Source organism: Notolabrus celidotus, chromosome 22, assembly GCF_009762535.1.
Source record: "Notolabrus celidotus isolate fNotCel1 chromosome 22, fNotCel1.pri, whole genome shotgun sequence".
Classification (NCBI taxonomy): Eukaryota; Metazoa; Chordata; class Actinopteri; order Labriformes; family Labridae; genus Notolabrus; species Notolabrus celidotus.
Window position 1 is genome coordinate 9,340,216 of NC_048293.1, and position 22,759 is coordinate 9,362,974.

A 22,759-nucleotide genomic window follows, 5' to 3' on the forward strand; every position below is an offset into this window, starting at 1 on the left:
AATATCGATACAGCAATATATCCTGATACTTTGACCTCTTATATGATATCGATATTTCAACTCTTAATATCGATATTCTCGTAATAAAAAAAATTCAGATTTTAGCCTAGTAGGAACTAAAATACAACTTCAGTGTTTCAAAACCAATAAAGTGGAAAAGTTGTTTTCAATCAAATAGTTTTGACTTAATTTGTCCTTTCAATTTTGAGTAATATTGTGTGATTTACATTTACGCCATCCCTATTTTGTCTTAGTTTACTGTGAGGAATATCGCAATATATCACAATATTGTGATATCGTGATATTTGTGATATTATCGTATCGTGACCCAAGTATCGTGATGCGTATCGTATCGTGAGGTTCTTGGCAATACTCACCCCCAGTAGTTAGAGAACTTTTTATGAAGACATCAGGTTACAAGCAATTATAAAACATTTTTTCAAAATGTATTGTACAACAAGCAGTCCGAGCACTTTTCAAGAGTTTACAGATCATAAGTAAGTATTGCAACAACAACAAGTAATCAAATTATTGACTCTAGAGTAATACAATTACAAGTAACACATATTATTTAAGAGTAATCAGATAAGTAATCTAAGTAGGAAAAACAGTTTAAAATGTAAGATATTGAATATAAGTTGAAAAGCTGCACAGTGTCATTATCAATGGAATAAATTGCTCTGAGACTGCAGGAGCAATGTCAATCTGCTCACCCATACTCAGATCAGGATACTACATTTTGTGATTTAATACTGAATATATTCAGTTTCAAGAGGGTTATTTAAATGACAATCTAGTTTAATCACCTGTTTTAAGGTATTTCTAAAACAATTAAATATGTTTCAGGACACAGTGATAAATTGTTGAAATGCTTTATTCAGCATAGAATGCATCATCAGGTATGAACACAATATTACAAGTCAACACTAATGAATCATCTGCAAAGAGCAAATAACACTGTTGTACATCCTCCTACTCAAACACTTATTTTTCATCTCAGCCCTGGAGTCATGTAATATCACGACCACAGTGAAGACATCATACAAACAATTACCTTGACAAGCAAAGAGTAATTCTCTAACGACAAATTGTGACTTCAAAAATCTGTCCTCTTCATTTCTTAAAGTGGCTGAATCAAGAAAATATTAAAAGCAGATTGCATATCCTTTCAGAATAAAATATGACTTTTTTTTAATACAAAAGAATAATATTTGCATGAAAATGTTCAGCACTATTTATTATTAACAAGTTAAGCCAAACTCAAACACAGGTAAAAGACACTTTGCACCATGGCAATCAATAACAGCATCTAAAACAAGCATGTCTATATAAAGCCCAAAAATAATCTCAGCTACATCTTTTTAAACTCATCACAAATATTTACATTTCACAGTTTTGTTCGGACACAAACAAAAACACATGTTGCTTGCTAACAGTACATATGCATGGCTACAATATGAAAGGCAGCACATAAAGACACAAGTCTTTTTATGACATGTTGCATCTGAAGGCAGCAGGAAACTGAGCTCTTTTTCAACAATGATGATTTTAATGAATCTGTAGCTATCTGTGAGTCCTTCTTTTTACATCCCAGAATTCAATTTGTGTCCATGCAAGAGGCAAATACATCCATCATGTTAATTTTTTATAGACATTAGAGTCCATTAGTCAGGCAGTGGTGACGTCCTGCAGATCAGTCATTTAGGAATTATCTCACTTCATTTGCTGGCAGATTGAATTGCTGATATATTGGAATTATATGCTCACTCATGTTGACTTAAAGTCTTTATAGTCTAACAGCTGACTTCATATACATCCGTGTCTGGCTTGTTAGTGATCTCTGGGCATGAGCGACACGCAGGGCAAGCAGGGAGCTCTGGGCAGGACGGGCAGGTTGGACATTTGGGACGTTTGAAGCTTAACAGCAGAGCGCTTCCTCCCAGCACCTGCAAACATGAACCCAGCCAGCCAAAGTAGAGCGAGCCTGCTGCATGCAGGCTAAGGTGAGGGAGCCTGGGATTATTAATCCCTTGACTTCCCATTCCCAAAATTCCGAGGTTGTGCGTGTACACCCCAAGAGCGGTCAGACTAAGCACCCCTGCAATCACCACCAAGAGTCCGCCTGTTGCCGCAACACCTCTCAGAGGAAGATCCGTCCAACATCGGACCCCAATGCATGCAAGAACAATCCCGATGCCACACAGGAACAATGAGGTCAGGACCAAACCCTGAGCAAGACGAACCCTTGGGTCTCTTTGATATGGACCTGCTACAGGCCAGCACTGCTTCAGCTCTGAGTGTTCCACTTGCAGGCAGCTCTCCCAAAGTCCATCAGAGCGAAGCAACAGCAGGGAATCTACTGACCCTTGACCTTTCAGTTCCGACCGAAGCACTGAGCTTGGTCCAGACATACCCAACCGTGCCTGTCCCTCTCTCCACTGAGGGGTGATTGCGGCAGTGAAGACGAGGACCAAACCCAAGGGGGAAAAGACAATCCCCATCACCATGGAGGCTGGAGTGTGCATCATAGGCAGTGCACTCTGGATTCTCTTTGAAAACTCCTAAAACCTATATCTTCTTTGCTCTTTTTAGAAATAAATCATATCAGCTGCATTTCCTGTCCTCAGTGTGCTTTCCTTTGTGAATATTTCCCCAAAAAAGAAACACTGGCTGCTATTCTTCGTAAAGATGCTGCTTGTTATCAGCATATGTTGGTATCGTAGACACCTTCAGAACAGAAAAGATTTATCCTGAAAGAAGAAAACACAATCATGTTTGAGTGTCAGTGTTCACACAGACAGTCTCCTCTGCCCACGAATGAAGGAATTTGGAAGATCTTCAAAAAAAACTAATCATCAAGCAGCAGAAAGTAGGAAAAGTCAGAACGGTGAACACCCTTAACAAACAGACACTACGCCTTCACCTCTTTGTAGAAAATCTCCCGCCTTCCAGCCGCAGACTCCTCATTCTGGCTCCTTGGATGAAAGAGAAATATTAATTCAGAGAGAGCGGTACAGTGCACATCAGGACGAAGTGATGCAGAGAGAGACGGCAGAGATAGATGATACAAAAAACAGAGGTGTGAAGCACAGAGGAGACTGGTGCGCTCCAGCAGCCGGAGAAAACAGAAGGCGGCTTGACTTCACAGCTCCAGTGCTGGACAGGAAAAGACGGAGTGGTCGATGTCTGTCTCTGTTGCTAGGATACCACAACTTGGCCAGCCTCAACGTGACAGCGTGTGTGTGTGTGTGTGTGTGTGTGTTCATGTGCGCCTTTATTTATAACAAGACCTAGTTAGGCAGTATGGATGGGAGTCTAACTAGGTTTTGCATCTATAAATGTCGATGTACGAGAGCTCAGCTGTGTGGTTGTGTGGTTACAGAAGTGTTGGGTGCTGTTTGTGTTTGAGGATTGATGGCCAGCTATGACCTTGGAAGAATTCAGTATGGTAAGTAATTATGTAAGGCCAGTGTCTGAATGCAGAGTGGGTCCAATCGACAGTGTCTCAGCCCTGGAGGAGGAAAGAAGAAATGTCCCCTGGGTATGGAGGAAGACAACCAAAAGAGGAGTGTGACTGATGGGGGCAAACACACACAAAAACACACATGATCCCCGTCACTCAAACACTTTGATGAGGAAAAACACTTGATGATTTTCTCACAACGCAAACTTCAACACCAAATCCTTTGTTTATTTTTATTTATTTATTTTTTATTTTATTTGATCTTTTTTGATCTTATTTATTTATTTATTTATTTATTTATTTATTTATTTATTTATTTTCTACGCTACTATTACCAGACCAGAAACCTAATATGTGAAGTGTGCTGGTGCAGGTTCTTCTGGGGTGCTCACCCTGTTTGTCTTGGTGTTTTTCCACCTCTGCATCTGTTTTTTCCACCAGTTCAATTCAAGCAGCCAATCAGCGCAGCACCTAATTATCACAGCATCCCAACCCACTCAGGTCACTGCATAGTTAGGTTGCAGATCTTCTACAGAGGTTGAATTTGTGATGTTTTCTACAACTGAATTCAAAACCTTGCTTAAAAGATCATTTGGGGTGCAGATTTAGCCTAATGGTCTCCTTCCCTGCCCTTACTCAAGTTTCCTGCTCTCTGCTACGTCCTCTCCTCTCTAAAGACGGATGTAAAAGCCCCAAAAATACAACTTAATTTATGTTGCTCAAAATTCCCTTGTAGTATTGGACCCTTAATAATAAAGATATAATAAAGTACTTACACTGATTATGAAAAGCCTGAATGCAATACTTGGATTCCAATTTTCTTCATCCAAATAAGTGAGAGATGATGTAATTTCATTAACTATTTCATGTAGCTTAGAGTTTGACCAACACACCAACATCTCAAATAATAACTAATTTGTGAAAAACTTTAGTACCAGATTTGAGTTGATGATGTTGGAAGCCAAGTTCCAGCTTGTATTTGCTTTGGTGCACTAAGACGATGATGCCTAACCTACCTTTAACCTACAATCGAGCAGGTTTGTTTGACCTATGGTGAGATATTTCTGCCAATGTCACTTCAGGAGTCATGACATTTAGCTTTAGACAATAGGTCGAATCAATTATTGAGGTTTATGGGAAGTCTTATTTTAAACGAATCATATCATCAATCTAATTTCAGTCTTGAAAACAGACATGCTTGAAAATTATTCACCAAAATGTGCCAGAATAAACAAGAATAGATAAGAAATAAAAAGGATTAACCATGAGAATGTATTTCTGTTTGATGAAGTGATCCAAGTAAGTGGAAGGTAATGTCACAAACACATACCTGACATTAACTGTGTCTTAAATCATTTGCAAACATTGTTATTAGAGATATCCCAGTATTTCCTGTTAGGCTACTGAAATATTTTGACTCAAGTGACATGACGGGAAAAACAGACATGACATCAAACTCTTCTCTGCCACTGGAGAAAATAAGGTCTTTCTATTTTAGAAAGACTGTTCACCTTTTGGTGCCAAAGTTACAAATAAACTGAGGCTAAATCAGAATTAGTGCAAAAAAAGGCAAAGTCCGGTTCTGCTGCTGCAATGATCTACATGCACTGACTTCTTCAGACTTGTTTTGATGCAGATATAGCAGGAGAAAATGTTTGTCTGAGGAGAGAGACATAACACTGAAGAGGCTGCTCGTGAGATGAATATGATGAGCATACTGTAGGTGTTTAATAATCCAAACACTCTCCCTCACACATGTAAACACACTTGCATACATAAACACATACAGTGCATGTAGTCACTTACCATTCAAGGGGGGATGAGTGTATCTCTCTGCAGATCGCTGGCTGCCTCCCTTGCTCTCGTCTGAACGATAACATGTTTCTCTCTCTCTCGGGCAGCAGATGGTGCAGCCACCTCTTCATTATTCTTCCTCTCTTTTCCCTTGTTGCTTCAGCCTCTTTGCCACCTGTCACTACTGGCTCATTTTCTCTGTCTTCATGTCTCTGTTTGTCCTTGCGTCTGTCCCTTTTCTCCCTGCCTTACTGACTCCAGTGTGTGTGTGTGTGTGTGTGTGTGTGTGTGTGTGTGTGTGTGTGTGTGTGTGTGTGTGTGTCTGTCTGTCTATGTGTGTGTGATTGTGAGAGAGCTTGTATATGTGTGTGTGCCCCTCTCTGACTTGCTGAAGGATGCCTGTGTTATATCTACGACAGAGTGCCTCCCTGCTTTTTCCAGTCACTGGCACCAGATAGGACAAAGCTGTTAACTTCTCTGTTTATTCATATACATAAAAGGTGTGAGTGCTGGGTGAAGAACAAAATAGCCAACAAAGGAGTGTTTGTGTTCATATGCTTACTTGAAAAAAGCGATAAAAACAAAGAAACCTCATAGACTCATATTGATTCATGCTTTTGTTTGCTTTGCAGTGAGCTAATGGAGCGATTAGCTGTTTCAAATGCGCACTTCATCTCCAAAGGATAATTGCTTGCACGGAAACAGAAACACAGCTAGCCTAATTTATCGTTATCTTCTCTTTGTTACGGTGATAACTGAACTGCATGCAAAAGAAATAAGACAGCAACATAATTTTTCATGCATTTTCTTTATTTTCTTACAAAAGAGGCAAGGTATGCTAATACAACTAGAGTTGCTGTGGTACAATAATGAAATATAACAGGGATACATGTTTGTTTTGAAATGATGAGTATAGGGGGGGGGGGAAACCCTGCAACCTTTTAACACACATACACATGCATACCATAGAAGTCCTCTGGCAGGGTTTAGGAGGGGAGGGGGTCAGGTCTGTGGTTACACTATACAGGCAGGAAATGTCCACAGTTTGGGCTAAATGAAGGCCAATACTAACTCTTGTGTGGTTTGTTGGATGGAAATGTCTGACTTTGGTTCTGAATTAAACCCAGCATGGGGCGACATTAGTTGTGAAACTAATAGGAACCTACAGGAACACACTTGTGGCAGTGAAAAAAACATAATGAGTTGGTATGGGTGAGTTTTGTAGAAGAAATGATGAGTACATTGAAAGCAGCAAGAATAGCAACCTCTTAAAAAATGCTGAAAACACTCCAAACACAGGTCATGTGTAGAGCTCTGTAAAAAATTGAAATACATAATACGCAGAAATAATATATCGCGACATGCACATGGCTTGTTCATTAAACACTGTCATATTAAAATCTATTTACATTATATATACAAGCTGTTCATGATAATTGCTCTTACGTTAGAATATTAAATTCAAATAAAAACGTCATAAGAACTGGGGTAAATGGTTTATACACAATCGGGGAAAGGCTTCGAGGTTGAGCTTGAAACTGGAGAGGTCTCTTCAGTCCAGTTCTCTTACTGGTTTTGGCGGTCACAGCTCACATTGTCTTTTACTGGGCCGTGCTTTAAGAGATGATTTAAACTGGCAGCTGTGATTTCTTTTCTTTCATCCTTCAGTGGCTCAGGCAGCTGATTGGATGCTCGTTTTCATACTTCAACGAGGGTGACCTGGAACTGACCGGTGGCGACCTCGGATATCTCTATGAGGAAGGCCGACTGGTTGGTGTAGTGTTCAATGATGTTGTCGTCCATGTTGACGTAAATCCTGAAGAAGAGATGAACAAAAAGTTGGTCAGGGTTGCACAAAAGTGGGACAAATAAAAATAACTCAACTTGATGAAATAAAAATAGAACAGGGCATGCTCCAGACTTTAAATTGGAGTGGCCCAACTGAATTACACAGGGGTGGCATGCAGTATGTATGTGCAAAAACATAAATTAATTGCATTTAATTACCCTGATGTACCCACTCATCTCATGACTGACATTTAAGTTTCTAAAGATGCTTTATTTCTGTGTGTATACATATATTTTTTTTACTTTAAAAAGAAACACAATAGAGTGGCAACATTTAAATCTTTTGAGCTAAATTCTTTGAGGACTTAGAAGTAAAAATGTACTGGGAAGTTACTGCAACACTGCCCACATAGTCAATTATAACCAATGTCCTGCCACTGACAAGACACAGGCTAATCAGATTTCAAGGGGGGTCCTGGCCACGGAGCAGTGTTGTCCTCAATTCTCACAATTTCAAATTGTCTCTTAATGTTTCACGCTCTACTTTGCACTGTGTCACACAAGCAACAAGTCAACAGTTTCCTTGTTTGGGCAACACGTCATTAGAGGAAGCTTCTAAGCCTAAAAATCACCAGGGCGGTATGTCTCCTGCATCAGTACAGGTAGTAAATCAGGTCACCTTCCTCCTCCTCCTTGTCCTCCTTGCCTCCATTTAAGCCTACCTGTAAGTCTTAAAGGCTTTAATGACTGAACTCATGCATTCTGCCCGCAGGGACAGGGCTGATTGAAGACAAGAGGTAAAGAGGAGGGAGGAAACCGTGGGGAGAATGTAACCGAACCTGTTAGCTTAGCTGCTCCCCCCATGAGGTGATTGCTACAAGCACGCAGCAGGAAAATCACCCAAAGGTGTTTTAGTGTCTGTCAGGAGGTTTTACTAACAACTGTCCTCTGATCTCTTTAATGTAAAGAAAGAGGCTCAAACTAATATAAGTTTGACAGCTGTAAACTATGGAGGCTGCAATAGTTGTGTTATTGGAGTTTGGAAATTTTGTAAGGTAGACGTGTACGTTTCTAAAAGCAGGCTTGTAGCTATGCTAATAATTATTTTACAAGCAGCAGTGATTATGATAATAATATTCTAAACTAGTTCCTTCTATGTAGCTGCTGAAAGTGTTTCCTTTTATTTTTCTGAGAAAACTAAACACACAACACGACAGAAATGTAGCATGCTAAAAATGCTCGAACTCGATGGACAACCTCCAACGGCAGACAGGAATCTTTCAAAGCTTGCAACTTTATCAAGCTACATATCTCTTTTAACCACAGAAAACCTCCTGATGGTTCAATGAGATGAGGTTATGAAAACATTATAAAGTACAACAATCAGCTGTGACTCATCTACAGGACTCCTGAAGTCATTCTCTTTCAGTCACCCGTTCTTTCTTTTAGAGGAGTTACAATTAACACATTCCAGGAGGCCGAGCCAACTAACCGACCCACCCTGTCTGTCGACCTGAGCTTCCTTTAAGAAGGATAAGATTAAAATGACAAACTAAGCTTTGAATTTATGTGCATCATCTGCCTGAAATGAACTCTTTTAATCCAACATATGCGTAAAGCCACCCTTATGATAGCATTGCGGTAGACCAAAAAAACAAGACACTCACCCTCTCTTGCATTTTTTGTAGATTTTCCCAATGGTGTCTTTTTGCATACCGTACTTTTCTGAAACCTGAGGGAGGAAGGGAACATGAGATGACAGTTAGCGTGATGTGCTGAAAGGCAAATTATATGCTTAAGAGATAGAGTACCGTAAAGACAATGCTATGAGAGCGTTATGTATGAGTGAGCGTGTTTGTTGGAGGGAAACAACAAAGACAAAATGGAGGGAAGTCAGGTCAGATAATTCAGGAATGTTTTTTGAAGTCAGAGTGCGTTACTTACAGCTTCTCTTAGGCCCGACAGCGTTGCCGTGTTGAGCATGAGGGCGTCAAACACCTCTTCAGCGCCTGATCTCACGTAAAGCATAACTGTTGGAAGAAATAAAACATTTAGCAAATGGAAGAGAAAAGCTAATTGGCTAACTGCTAACATTAGCAATGTCTATTTACCTCTTTGTGGGTCGTCTCTGCGTGCTTGCTTGCTAGGTGGAGAGCTGGTCTGGTCTCTATTTTGGTACAATCTCTTCATTGACCTTTCAGCGTCTTCCATTTGAGCAGGCTAGGGAGACAAAGAGAGAAAGACCTGATCAGAGATCTGCTGAGACACAACTCCACCGTAAAAAGCATTGCTTAATGCCCCCCTTACCACCATTGTTTGAACAAAATACCTTCAAAAAGGAATGTTATCATTGCTTTATGACTGCAATTCCCATAACCTCTAACAGAGCAACGTAAGCATGGCCGCTGATGCAGACACAAAGATAGAAGCGTTCTGCACTTTATCGTACCAGCCCATCAAATACGTTTTCTAACTTTTGTTGTGTTGTTATGTCATTTTGCAATCTCAGGATGGTGGGGGGAAACTTTCTTCTACATTAATGTTGCTCTAGACTGCATAGCGTGGGAAAACCGGCCTGTCTGAACAGCACCCTCACCTCAATGTTTTTGCAAGTGTGTGTAAGTGAAAGACACAGGAAATATGAGGGTGGTTCAAGCTATAAGGCGCAACAGGTATGTGTGTGTGTGTGTGTGTGTGTGTGTGTGTGTGTGTGTGTGTGTGTGTGTGTTTCATCTTAACCCCCATAGCCTAATATCAGTGTCAGGTGCTGCAGCGGCTTGTACCTGCGCCTGGTTTCGACTCCAATTAGCTCATCTGATCTTTCCCCTCACTTTCACTGACACCACCCCCCTCCTTTTCCCAGCCCACTTTTCCCACCACATACTTTCCCACAGTTTTTTCCCTGCCTCTCGTGCCTGTTCTATCGCCTGCGGGACTACTAGGGTCGGGAACATGATTCACTCAACAAGGGAAGAGAGAAGGGATTTACTAGCAATAACAAACACTGGTTGAAGGTGGACCTACCATGCGCTGTATGCTGGAGAGGTGTGTTTCTGGGATGAAGAGGACTGGCTGAGTGACGTGGTCGTCCATGGTTTTAAAGAAGGTGCAGTCGTTGCTCATGGAGCTGCTCACTAGAGACTTGTTGGCTGGAAATAAAGAATCATATTAGAAAAAACTCTCTGAAGCCTGTGTCTGCACAGTTGATGTATAATGCAGGATGCAAAACTTACTGTTAGCATCATTCTTTCCCCTCCTTTTGGATCTCTTTCTCTCCTCATCACGCATCTTCCTCTCTGCACCCTGAGGAAACACAATCACATGATTACAAAACAACTCCAAAAAGACCTGATTTCTGTTTTCTGTGAAGAATAATTAATGAATCAAGTGACGTACCTTATCACAGAAAATCTTGACCTGGAGAGCAGCTCTGTGTATGAGCTGGTTTGTCCCTGAGCTGAAGTCGTATGTGTCAATCTGGATGTTGAGAGGGAGGCCTTTCACTCCCTTCTGAGAGGAGAAGTCTGTGCTCAGGGAGTTGATGCCAATGTAAACCTGCAGACATAGAGGACATGGGTTTTAATGTTAATATTGTTATGGTAGTTTTAAAGATGCCAGTAAAAACAAGGGATGAAGCTGTGCACAACATTTCATGTGTTTGGATTGGGTTTAAGAATACTGTTCATACTGTTTTTTCCCTCTCCATGTTATCTCTCCCTACTTTTTAAAATCTTGAACCAAAGTCTCACTAGCTTTCTAAATTTACATTTTCTGCAGCTAAGTCTTCCTCCTTCTCTCCACCTGCAGCAGGTTTGGTGGCCCCACCCCGGCGCCTTTGGGCCACAGAGACACTTGAATTAGCTGTCGTGGCTCTTGCCTGCTGTGGTGACAGGAGCCTCAGGGCCAAACACATTTCTGGGATTCCTCCCCTCCCTCCTTCAACCACTCCTTCACTCCTCACCTCGCTTCTCTACCTTTCCTCTCTTTTCCTCTAAACCTTCCACCTGTTCTGCTCCTTCTCTCTAAGCCTGTCAGAGCAGGGTTATATAAAAATATTGACGTGTTGTTGTCTGATTATGATGTGTAGTCATGATTTGTCGTGTGTGTGTTCACCTTGGCCTCCTCATTGGGGTTCCAAACAAAGGAGAGAGCGTTGAAGGCCACCTCTTCTATGTTACTGATGCCGTTGTACACTTCTTTGTAGTCAGCTGTGAAAGAAAAAATAACGCTTTTAATCGATGATAATCACGTGACTCATGAGAGCATACTGAAGATATTTTCACTTTTATGCATTGATCGTAAACGTCTGCGTCCAGGTGTGCAGAGACTTCGTACAACATACCGATGTCAATGACCCTCTGCTTGGCAGTTGGCTGGCGTGCATGCCAGTGATTCCAAAAGCGGAGCTGCATTTCTGGACTCTTGTCATTCTCGAACACAGCCATCACCACCGTCTATTGCGGAGGAGGGAAGGTGACAGAAAAGCACAGAGTTAGGAACAATTGTCATGCCATTTTTTCACCTGCCTGCACCTCTGAGAGTGACAGAGTCTATTTGTTAAGGCCACTATGTTCCATTTATCACCCTAAATCCCTCTTTTCTCCTCACATTGTCATCAGCTATTTGCAGTGAGTGGGTGTGTGTTTGTGTATGGTCTTATCCTCTGATTCACTTGACTAAGAAAAAACGGGTTGTCACCAGCGTTTTAAAACCACACCACACCTTCCCCCACTTCTTGTTAGCCACTCTTTTCTTTTCCACCATCCAACAACTGGATATGAGCTCCTCTGCTCTCTGGCCTCATTACACCAGCATAGGAATACATTATACAGGGCAGGACACTGTCAATTTAATGATAGCAGCCCTGTGTGCAGGGTGTCAGCAGGGAATTAGTCACTGAGGAGCCGGCTCCAAGGGAGGGACAGATTTTTGGGAAGGGTTGGCTCGGTGGCACGCAAGGAATTTACGTATTCAAGAGTGAAGAAGGCATGAAGGAAAGGATGCCAAAAGTTGCCTTTTTGTTTTTTTACATAACTCAACGGCAAAGAAAACAAAAACAAGAACTCTGCAGAAACATTTCTAAATCTTTCATGGTCCTAGCTTTCTTAATGTTGACTCACCTTGACTTTGGTGGCATTGAGGCTGGCACTGCTGTCCACTCCCTGCAGAGTGATGGGGTAGAACTGGCCCTTGTTCAGATACACCATTGGCAGCTCACTGGACTTGTAAGGAGTAGCAGGGGGAGCACCTAGAGAGAACTGGAACTCGTTCCTGAATCTCTCAGGTGGGGAGTCGGTGTAAGAGCCAGAGTACACTGGGCTGGAGTGATCCTCAGGGAAGGGATCACTGTAGGGAAGAGTCTGTGATGCACAAAAACAAACGAGGACATTTGTTAATAACAGCAGTAGTTTTGCCAAACATAAGATCTGCACAGGAATCAAGGGTGCCCTTTTGGATGAAGATGCTCTACTCACCTCAGTGCTTGGGTCTGGGAAAGCTCCATTCTCTGGCCACTTCTGCAGCAAGGAGTCAAAGATAATGTTGAGCTCCTGCTTGTCGTAAGTGTCCGCTACGACGCTGGTCAGGGTGGCGTAGGAGTCTGAGGTGGTGGGAATGGGCAAGGATGGGTTCAGCTTGGATCCCAAAACCTCTTGAGGATGGCTGGAGGGAACACTCTCAGAGAGGATCTTCATAACGTTAGCGGATGCCTCCAATGAAACAAAGTCATTGCCACTTGATGTCCTGGAAACAAAAAAAAAGACAAAGCTGACTAATTGCAACAGAAAAGCCACTTTTGTTATATCAGCATGACTCAGGAATACTACATCCACGTAGAAAGAGAGTGAGGAAACAAACAACCTTAAAGTGACAAACTGTGGAGAACATTACAGGAGCCTGTGCAAACAAACACTTGCCTAACCTCTCTCAGCACACAAAGCTACTGCAAGGGGGACTCTAAGAAAGACTGGGTTTGAGTCTGGGTGGGTACTGTTTGTACCCTAATCCAGCTTTCTTTCTTCTCTGTGTTTGAGTTTCTCTTTTAAAGATGTTTGAGGGGACAACACTGTGCCCCCAACAATGGACACTTTTTTTCCAGACAAGAAGATGTGGGAATGGATAACTCAGAGAGAACAGAGGGAGGAGAAACAACTCTGTTCACTTGTTGGGAAACTCTCGAATAAAGGCAGTGACTATAACAGAGAGAGGATGGATGGATGGATGGATGGATGGAGTGGAGGTGGACAAAAATCCCTCTGACTGTGTTTGATTGGGGATTACCCTCTCACCTGTTTATGGTCTCCTAAAGCCCTGCCTTTCTCTCCCTGCATTAACACTCTCTACAATACCTGTGGGTTTTTGGTGAACACCTGGATTATGAGTCTTACCTGTCTGTTTTACAGATGTTCCCTGCACGGTTGTAGCTGACATTCTTCTGCTCTTTCTGGCTCTGGAACAAAAAGATAAATTGTGGTCAGAGTGGAAAGGTTGGGATTTACTTGAGGAAAACATTGTGTAAAGTTCTTCAGTTTCTACCTTGCACTGTTCATAAAGCATGGTTAGGGCTGCCAGGTCGTCTCCTGGGTGCAGTCTGGGTTTGGAGGGGGTTTGCTCAGGGACAGGGCTCTCCAGGTAGGACCAGGAGTCCATGATGTGGTTATTGTAATGGTTATAGTTGAAGTTCTCGCTCTGAAAGATGAGTCCCAGAGTCCTAAAAGGAGAAGGGGAGAGGTTAATTCACATGAAAAAAAGGGTAAAAATGAAAATATCTTAATAGTAGTGTCTTAAAAGTTTGTTTGACACACAGGGTTTGATGATGTGAGTCTCAGTTGTAATTTAGCAGCTGTACCTGAGCCTCAGGGCACTGCACATACTTGCCCCTGAGCGTGGAGGGTTTCGATTGCAAAACCACAGAAGTGAGTAACATCCCTTTAGACGCAGTCGCGTCGAAAAGGTTTTCAAACCCAAAGGGCCACCCACCAACGACCTCCCTCCCTTTCCACCAGCCCCCCCTTACTCATACACACAACTTGAATCCTGTATAAACTCACTTATTTGCATTGGTCTCAAAAGAGATGACAAGATATCTTACAAAGTAAATAGAAACCTGCAATTGCGCTCAGGTGAGCTCTGCTTTTCCTTGTCACATGTAATGAGGAGGTAATGCCCGGGATTCTGAGGATTGGATTTGTTTGGAAAGACTCACAGTGGCATTGGATTGTAAATATCCTGCCTACTAAGATAAGCCCCCTTTGGAGTTTGTCTGAAGTGGCTAATGAACAAATAAGCAGTAGTTTACTCTGGATACACAGCCAATGTGCTGACAGGAGGGAAAAAGCACAGGTGTTCACGACCACAACACAGGAATAAGAGAAGCTAAATAAGTCCTTGTGAGGGTTAATGAACGAGTACACTGACAGTTCTTTACAGTTCTTTTGGGCAGGATTGCTTTAAATTTTAACCTTTTTATCACAGCCTTAGTTTACTCAATACTCAGCCGCTCATACACCTGCTCTGAGATGCACCTGTCTCTACTTCTCACACCCAGCAGCCTCAGCAAAACTCCCACAACAGCTCCATTAGTTTCTCTCAATTTCCCCCTAAAACCAGCCGAGTGCAGATGTTTTTACACAGACACAGAGGGGGGGCCATGTCTAGGGTTTCGCCATTATGTAATTCAATGCATTACATGCTGTCATTGCCCTCCAACACCTCAAGAGGAGATTCTCATTTCCCCAGTCTCCTTTGTGCTCAGTGGCCCCTAGGTTAGTGACAACACAAGCCGAAACAGACCCCGTCAACCACAGGCCTGAGTGTGTGTTAAAGCTATCCATATCAGTTTCCCCTGCAAAACACCCCTTACTGAAAAAAGGGATCTTTCACATGGGGGTCTCATTGCAAATATGAGGAAGGGGGGTTTCTGTCTCAATGAATGGATTCTATCAACTACTTACAGAATGACACAAAGCCTAGCTCAGATTCTCCTGATTTTGGTTAAAGTAAAAGTCAAATAACCCAAAAATAATCAGATAAAACACACATTATAAGCCAAAAAATAGGAAGAAAGAATCCTCAGAAAACTTACTCAGTCTCTTTGGTCATGTCTCCACTCCAAGTCCACAGGGATAGGTTCCTTTAATTTATATCTGTGCTGTCTGAACGTGCGTCTCCCTCTGTGTCAGTGAGTCTATCAGTCTTGCAGAGAGGAGCAGTGACACACAGATGAGTCAAGTGTTGTGATTCCCTCAGACGGGGCCCAGATTTATTTCATGTGAGCCAAGTATTCCCTCTGTGCTCTGATTGGCTGGGAGGACTGAAACAGGTGCCTGATAGGACAGGTGTAGGATCATTAACTCTTCCCTGGCTGGAGAGAAACTGGCATGCATGTGTATGAGTGTGTGCAGCTTGGAGAGCACTTTGCAAGACAATCCGAGGCAGGAGTTTTTTAGAACCTCATTACCATGTGGGATAAAAGAGTGAGATTGGGGATCCCGGAGGTGTGAAAGGCTTGGTAATGATTCTGAGAATGCAAGGATAGACCTGGGACTCGGCTTTAATATGTTAATAGTTTGTTAGTATCATTTTTCACTCTCCTAGTCATTTCCATGACATACAAGGTTTTGGTTTCTTTATCTTCAAGGGATCAAAAAAGAAAGGATGGATACTGTTGTTTTCTTGTTAAAAACTCATGAAGAGATACTTAAAGCCCTTTTGAGGAGTTTTTAGCTGATTATGAAGCAGTTGTGAATTTACAGTAGTGCCTTTTTATGACCTACAAAAGCAAACAAGACAATAAGGAACAAGATTGACAAACAGAAAGTTCCTTGTGGGAGCTTTAAAAATATATGTCTTAAAAAAATTAGAATATAAAATAAAAATATTAGATTGTTTTTAAAAAGTACAAAACTTAAATAGATAAATTGATAAAGTATCTTGACAAAAGAAAAGTTTGTCATGCAGCAAGTTCTATAAATCCCATGTATAGATTCTTAATCACTTTATACAGTTTCTTTTTTTTAAACCACTCAGAATTAATGAATACATTCTAGATTAACTCTTAATGTTCAGCCTAAACCAAATTATTACTATAGTATATATAATTAACACAATTATCATTACAAGTAATTATTATAAAGAGTATTACACACTAGTTAAAGCTCCTGTGGGAATCCTGAGTTTGAGTTGATTTTTGGTGCATCATGTTGATGCAACCTCTTATCTCTTAGCTGAATTTATCCTGTATATCCAGAAATTTTATATTTTTAAACCAAGATATTTTAATACTTGGATGTTTCGCTCGTTAAAAAAAAACTTCCCACTCAAAAATAAATAAATAAATGAATAATAAAAAAGGCAATTCTGGAAGCATAGTTAATCATTTTCACAGGCACTTACCATCACCTGCATTTTTACACCACAAATATTCATAAATAAATAGTCAATCTTCATGCTGATGGTATCATTTGCTTTTTATGTCACGAAAAAGGCATGAGTTTTAATTTCAGTCATTTTTGTCAGCAGCTAAAATCTTCTTACAGGAGCTATAGTTGTGTCTGATTATGAGATTTAAAGGAGTACTCACATTATGTAACTATTCTGTTATAATACAAAGAGCATAACCTACATTTAGATTTACTATACAATCAAATTTGTAATCCAGGACTTTTGTTCAAAGGTTTGTATTATCAAATATAGTCCATGTTTTTATAATGGACAATTATTGTTCTTAATGCAAGTATTGCAATAGAGGAAGTTAAATGATGAAAATAGTTCAGTTAGAGCATGTTTTTAACTGTTAAACATGGGGTTGGGCATTTTAATCACATAGTGCGGCACAGTGTTAAAGTAGATGTACTCTTTAGCATGCATTGAATAATTGATCAGTAAATAACTGACTCTGCCAGGTGATCTGACCTAACTATTTTGACTGAATAAAATATTGAGTTATTGATCAGAAAACCAAGTCTAAAACTGAGCAGAGACAGAATTTACAATCATGGCTACAATATGTTCATTTTTACAATGGCTACAGTTTAAGCACACACAGACACACACTGTATGTACTCTATGCCCACACATCTCCTGTCAAGCAAAACCAAAGCTCACAAATTGTGGTACTAGGAATCTGAAAGCAGTGAGGCTTGTAAGGTCTTAATGTCAGTCAGGGATATCATCTTCCACCCACTCACCTGTGTACACACATGCACACACACACACACATGAACACACACACACACAGAAATGCACACACAAACAAACAGAAAGACATAGAAAGTACAGTGCGCGAAGTGTGTGTGTGTGTGTGTGTTTAATTATATGTAGCTGTTTATCTGTTCATTTGTGTGTGTGCGGCTGACACCTGAGGGGATCTGGCGTGGTGGCACACAAGGGTGCGTGCTGTGCAGCCTGCCCACACACTCACACACACCCTCACTGAGTCCTGCACACACACACTCACAGACGTACAGGCCCAGGGGCAAATTGGCATGGAGTCAAAGGAGAAAGAGAAGGAAGGAAGATTTTCTTCGTACGACACACCTTTATGAAAGTGCATCCTAACTAGTCAAAGCAATTAATCAAAATAAATGCATGCCTGACAACAACACTTTAAAATGTAATTATTTTACATTGTACAATGCAAAAGCGTTTCCATGCACGCTTTACCGAATATCTCACTGAGAGATGTTTAAAGTCCAAGTTAGTAAGAATATGGAAACTGGAACTGAACAGATGATCAAACATGGATGTGGGTTGATCACCCTTGCCGTCACTTCTTATTGGGTCGTTGAGGGTGTGAAGAGCTTCCCTCGCCGATCAGTTTCCACTCTCACCTTGCCTTTCTTAGCTTTTCCCATCAGTCCCTCATTAACACTGTGAAATTAGCACATCATTATGAAACTCTGTCTGTCTGCACTCTCACTACAGGAAAAATCCCTGAAGTCCCTGATGCAAACATCTCATAGCCAACCAAATGTATACACACTGTATGATGGTGATATACTATAATTGACACTGATTTCACCTGAAATAAGTCAATCTAAAAGTTGCACTAGTATTAGTGTAACTACTTATTTTGGCAGCAAGTCCTGAAGTTCTATTCTGTGAAACGGTGGCCAATTGAGTTTGAAAATAAATCATAATATAAATGTTATAATGACTGATGTAGTTGGGGTAAGATAATATGAGAATTAAACAAGCAGCAACCTATGCTCTCAAAATATGAAGCCCATCTGGAACTGCTAAAAAACTGCAGTTCTTCAAGCGTCCACTTGAGGCTGGCTGCAGAAACACCCGAAACCACATACACACCCTTTCAAAAAACACAATCTTTGCAACGACAATAAACATGTTGACGGCCTGGTTCAAAAAACAGTTTGGATCTGAACAGCTAATTTCTCCATCGGCACACACTGTACGGGCGGTGAATTGTTTTAGAACTGTATTATCGAAGATATTAAACTTACGAGTTTCGCTCAAATAAGGACAAGGCTGACTTGATTGATAGGAGGGTACCCAGTAGTTGTTAGCGAAGAGGCTTAAAGGCCCGCCTCTTAACCTCACACTAGGTCTGACGAAGCTTGGTTGTGTTCAGCATTTCCAATATGGCACCCCCCTAGGATTGGCTTAAACAGCGCATCAGGAACAGATGGGTGACGTCACAGATACTATGTTAATTTTTTTTATACAGTGTATGGACTTAATATATGATAAAACTTTTTAAAACTTCATTTGATTCTGAGTTTCACTTCGGCAATCTTGTAAAACTGTCAATCAACCCACTTCAAAAAAGAAGCAATTGGGCATGAAATCTACAAAATAAGATTATATGGGAGCAAACACCATGCTTGATAATTTATTTGATGTGAATTTAACTTTTCAGTTTAGCCCAAGTTCCATCTGTTAACATGGAGCGGGCAGGGTTTATGACCTGTACTGCAGCCTGTCAGCAGGGGGAGCTCCAAATATTCTGGCTTCACAGTCATTGAACACTTGTGGTGTCTGTTTTAGCACACAGCCTGTGGTGTGCATGTGTGAGTGCGCGTGTGTGTGTAGCGGCATGAGTATGTTAAGTTATGCATTCTGTACATACAAATAAATGGTAAGTAAGAATGTGGAAGGAGATACAAATCACTGTACTGCAAGAGTATGGGATCCATTGAAAATATAAGTTATTAGATACAAGTTACAGAGAAAAACCCCATCAGGTTGGAACTTTACACTGCCACAAGTGACCAGAAAATGTTAGTAAAAATTATCTTTTTTTAAATTAAATCAACTTTTTAAATACTTAAGAAAAATATAATCATGAACTGTGTTGACTGTGGAGATACCAATGACTCCAAGCTCTCCAAGTAGTCACTGAAGGTATTATGTCCTTTACAAAACTATTAAAAAAAGAATTCTTCCATACAGTCCATAAGAAGCTTATGCCTGTTAATGTAGTGACTTATACTTTAGAGAAAACAACACCTTGTCAGCTGAATAAGATTCACTTTTAAGGAAAATGTTCAACATGTGAGAAACTTCTTATAATGGTTGTGTTTTTTCTTATTAAGAAATAATTTCCTTAACCCTGGCCTGAGAAAAGACCCATCCATCTTATCTTCAGCGTTGGCCTTTCATGTCTTAATTGCGTAAAAGTGCCAGTGATCCCACAAAGCCCTGTGTTGAAACAGAAGGTGGAAGGATGTCACAAGATGTTCAAACGGCTGCCTGTCGTGCCTTGAAACTGACCCATGGAGTGTGAAACCAGGACCACAGTGTCCCATGCTTTGGTCTGTGATGTGTGTGTCTGTGTGTGTGTGTGTGTGTATGTGTGTGTGTGTGTGTGTGGTCGTGCGTGTGAGCATGCAACCATGCATGGAGGCCTACAAACAGACATCAGCGCCAGCTCTATGCACCACTGCTGCTGAGAAGGAGTTCTCTCATCACCTCTCCCCTCCCACTATCTTCTTCTTTCTCTTTTTCCTGCATCCCTCTTACTCCTCCTTTCACCCACTTTTTCCTGCTTCTGCCCTCCCTCTAACGAATGTTTGACCACAGCCATGCTCTGTCTTATCCAACACCACCTGGATCACATGTGTTTCAACCAAGAAAAAATCACAGGTGATAAGTTATTCAAGGTTGAGGAACTAATTTAATAGAAACCTTTTACTGTTCATCAGTTAATCTTTCTCATCAACTCCTACACAGCTTACATATCTCACCATCTCTTTCTTTTTCTCTATCTGTCTATCTTCTCTTGTGCCTGGTTTGTCATTGAGGAATGTGTGCAGAGGGTTGACAGAGATATAAGGAGCCTGCGGGGTGTGTTGCACTCTATCTGCTCCTCAGCACTGGGAAAGCAGCAACAAGTGGTGCACCTGTTCCCGTAAAGCCCTAATACGTTTAGAGCACTTTACTTAAACAATAATGCTTCCCATCTTCCCACCAACCCTATTTACTCCTAGACTGTGTTAGTTTCATTGATTTAATGAAATCTGGGTCCTAAAATTTTGGAGGAAACAAGCTGCCTTTTATCAGAACATCATCACTACAGACGTTTACTGGAAAATAGGCACACACACTGAAGGGGGTTAATGTGCTGTAAATTTGTATCTCTCAGTGCATGTCTAATCTGACCGATTATGAGAAATAAGTTGTTTTTCTTTAAAGACAACAGCTGTTTTTGAAACAGCCTGCTACATACTACCTATGAATGTAGTATGCAGTACATACTACATAATACTGTTGTATTATGCTGGGCCAAGCTGATAGCAAAACTGCTTCTTTAGCATCCACTTATAATTAAAAAAGTTAAGTGGTTTATATGGAATTTAAATAATTTTCACAGCACCTAAAAACTGAGTGCCCCCCTTCAAAAAAGAAGAAAAAAGAAAAAGTGGAAAGTTAGCCCTGTGCATTGTGGGAAAAAGTACGTGAGGGAGACTGGTCTGCTGCATACTGAGATTTTTTGACATCCAGGAAGTTTTGGCATACCGCAGATTTTGCTCTTGTTCACATACTGCATACTACATACAGAATTTTGGCCAAATCAGTACAACTAGTAGTATAGTAGGCGGTTTTCGAAACAGCCTTCCTTTGGGTCTTGAAATTTAAATTTTTTTTCAGCAGTGTACATTTTATCAATTCACCTGACACCTACCCATCAGCTTTTAGTCTGATTCATGACCAGCTAAAAACTTCTTACAGGTGCTTTACTTAAAAGCAAATTTGAGTGATACTTCTGTCATCACTGCACACTGCTTGAGTTGTACGATTGTAGTTGCACATCTGAGGCACAATGTTATTGGGGCTCAAAGAAAGACAGAATTTAATCTAGTATAAAGTGTTGTTCTCTTTTTAAAATACAGTGATGTCCTCTGAGCTCCATGTGCAGCCAGTTCACTGATGTGTGTTTGCAGGATTCTTTGACCTCTGCCAGGTGATCTGACCTCCTCAGTGCTGTGATACCAAAGTGAATAGGGAGCAGAATCCTGCTTGTCACTTTGTTTGACCTAGACTAGAGAGGCTCCAGAAGTCTGGAGAGATCCTCACCCCCCCCCCCCCCCCCTTCTCATCAGCCCCCTCTCTTTTTAATATTGCACCCACAAGGCGCAGCAGCCACTCCCAGAAACTCCGCATTGCCCCAAGTGAAGGATGAGGGCTAAGGAGGGGAATGGGAGGAGGGGGTTTTGGGTCAAGGAAAAGGGGAAGAAGGTGTAAAAACTGAAGGGTTAGAAGGTGTCAGAAGGAGTATGAAAAAGCAGCAGATTTATGTTAATACTGGAGAGGACAGGAGAGAGAACGGGGAGCTGTCAGGAGGGCTTCAAAGAGCTGCTTCAAAGTTTCAGCAGAGGTATTTTCATGATGGCTCCTGAAGGTTAGGACAGCATACACCTGAGGCTTGAGGAAGCTGCAGAGGAGAGTGTGGTTGTTGTATTGCTCAATATAATGTATATCTTTGCTGTGCTGCAGGGCAGGTGTGTTGAAATGCAAAAGTACAAGGGGATTTTACAGACAATAAAACAAGAGCTTCCGTAAGTGTTACAGAAGGGGACAAATATTTTACAACTCTTGGATTGCATGCAATTAGTGCATGTGTCTAGGATAGAAACTAAAAATGTTTTAAACTGTGTTTTAATGTACATTCAGCCAATAATCCAAGGCAATGCAAGTGTATTTATAAACTACATTTTGATCAGAATTTAGATGTCATCATCTTATTCAGTTTAGACGATGTTTAGACGTTTTGTGCTGCTAATTATATTTAATCTCTCTCTCTCTCTCTCTCTCTCTCTCTCTCTCTCTCTCTCTCTCTCTCTCTCTCTCTCTCTCTCTCTCTCTCTTTCCCTTAACTTGCAGTCTTACTGTCCCGTCCCGCCAGACATAGAATCACAACTGATCTTGTCTTAACCAAAATTAACCCTTTAATTAATCAATTCATCTGAGAACTTCTGCTTAAGAATCAAGACTCACACATTGACAGCCTGACAGCCCAACAACATCCGATTGTATAATCTGACATTAATTTGTTTTATTAAAAAAAACACTTAAAATTGTAAAATATGGCAGTGAATAAACATAAGCATTAAAACATTAAATATTTTAAAATATAAGATCTAGAGAGAAAGAAAGTAAAATTAATTAAAATATTTCATTAAAACGAATTTTGTTAAAAGAAATAAAAAAGAAAATCCTTAAAGGAATGAAAGAGGAATGTTTTTAGTCTGGACC

At 40.9% G+C, this 22,759-nt stretch overlaps 2 protein-coding genes across 2 annotated transcripts; both read right to left on the reverse strand.

The window, feature by feature from the left end:
- Positions 1-1,624: 1,624 nt before the first annotated feature.
- Positions 1,625-2,532, reverse strand: si:dkey-221l4.11 (claudin-23). Its single transcript, XM_034675652.1, has one exon. It carries the CDS (start codon positions 2,526-2,528, stop codon positions 1,794-1,796), a length of 735 nt encoding a protein of 244 aa, XP_034531543.1. The 5' UTR covers positions 2,529-2,532; the 3' UTR covers positions 1,625-1,793.
- A 3,514-nt stretch (positions 2,533-6,046) lies between these two features.
- grhl3 (grainyhead-like transcription factor 3) lies at positions 6,047-15,249 on the reverse strand. Its single transcript, XM_034675500.1, has 14 exons — positions 15,129-15,249; positions 13,580-13,754; positions 13,432-13,493; positions 12,520-12,787; positions 12,166-12,405; positions 11,388-11,499; positions 11,159-11,253; positions 10,442-10,600; positions 10,279-10,348; positions 10,070-10,194; positions 9,157-9,265; positions 8,990-9,075; positions 8,713-8,777; positions 6,047-7,073 (listed from the first exon to the last, which is right to left on the reverse strand). Exons 1-14 carry the CDS (start codon positions 15,143-15,145, stop codon positions 6,956-6,958), a joined length of 1,701 nt encoding a protein of 566 aa, XP_034531391.1. The 5' UTR covers positions 15,146-15,249; the 3' UTR covers positions 6,047-6,955.
- Positions 15,250-22,759: the final 7,510 nt, after the last annotated feature.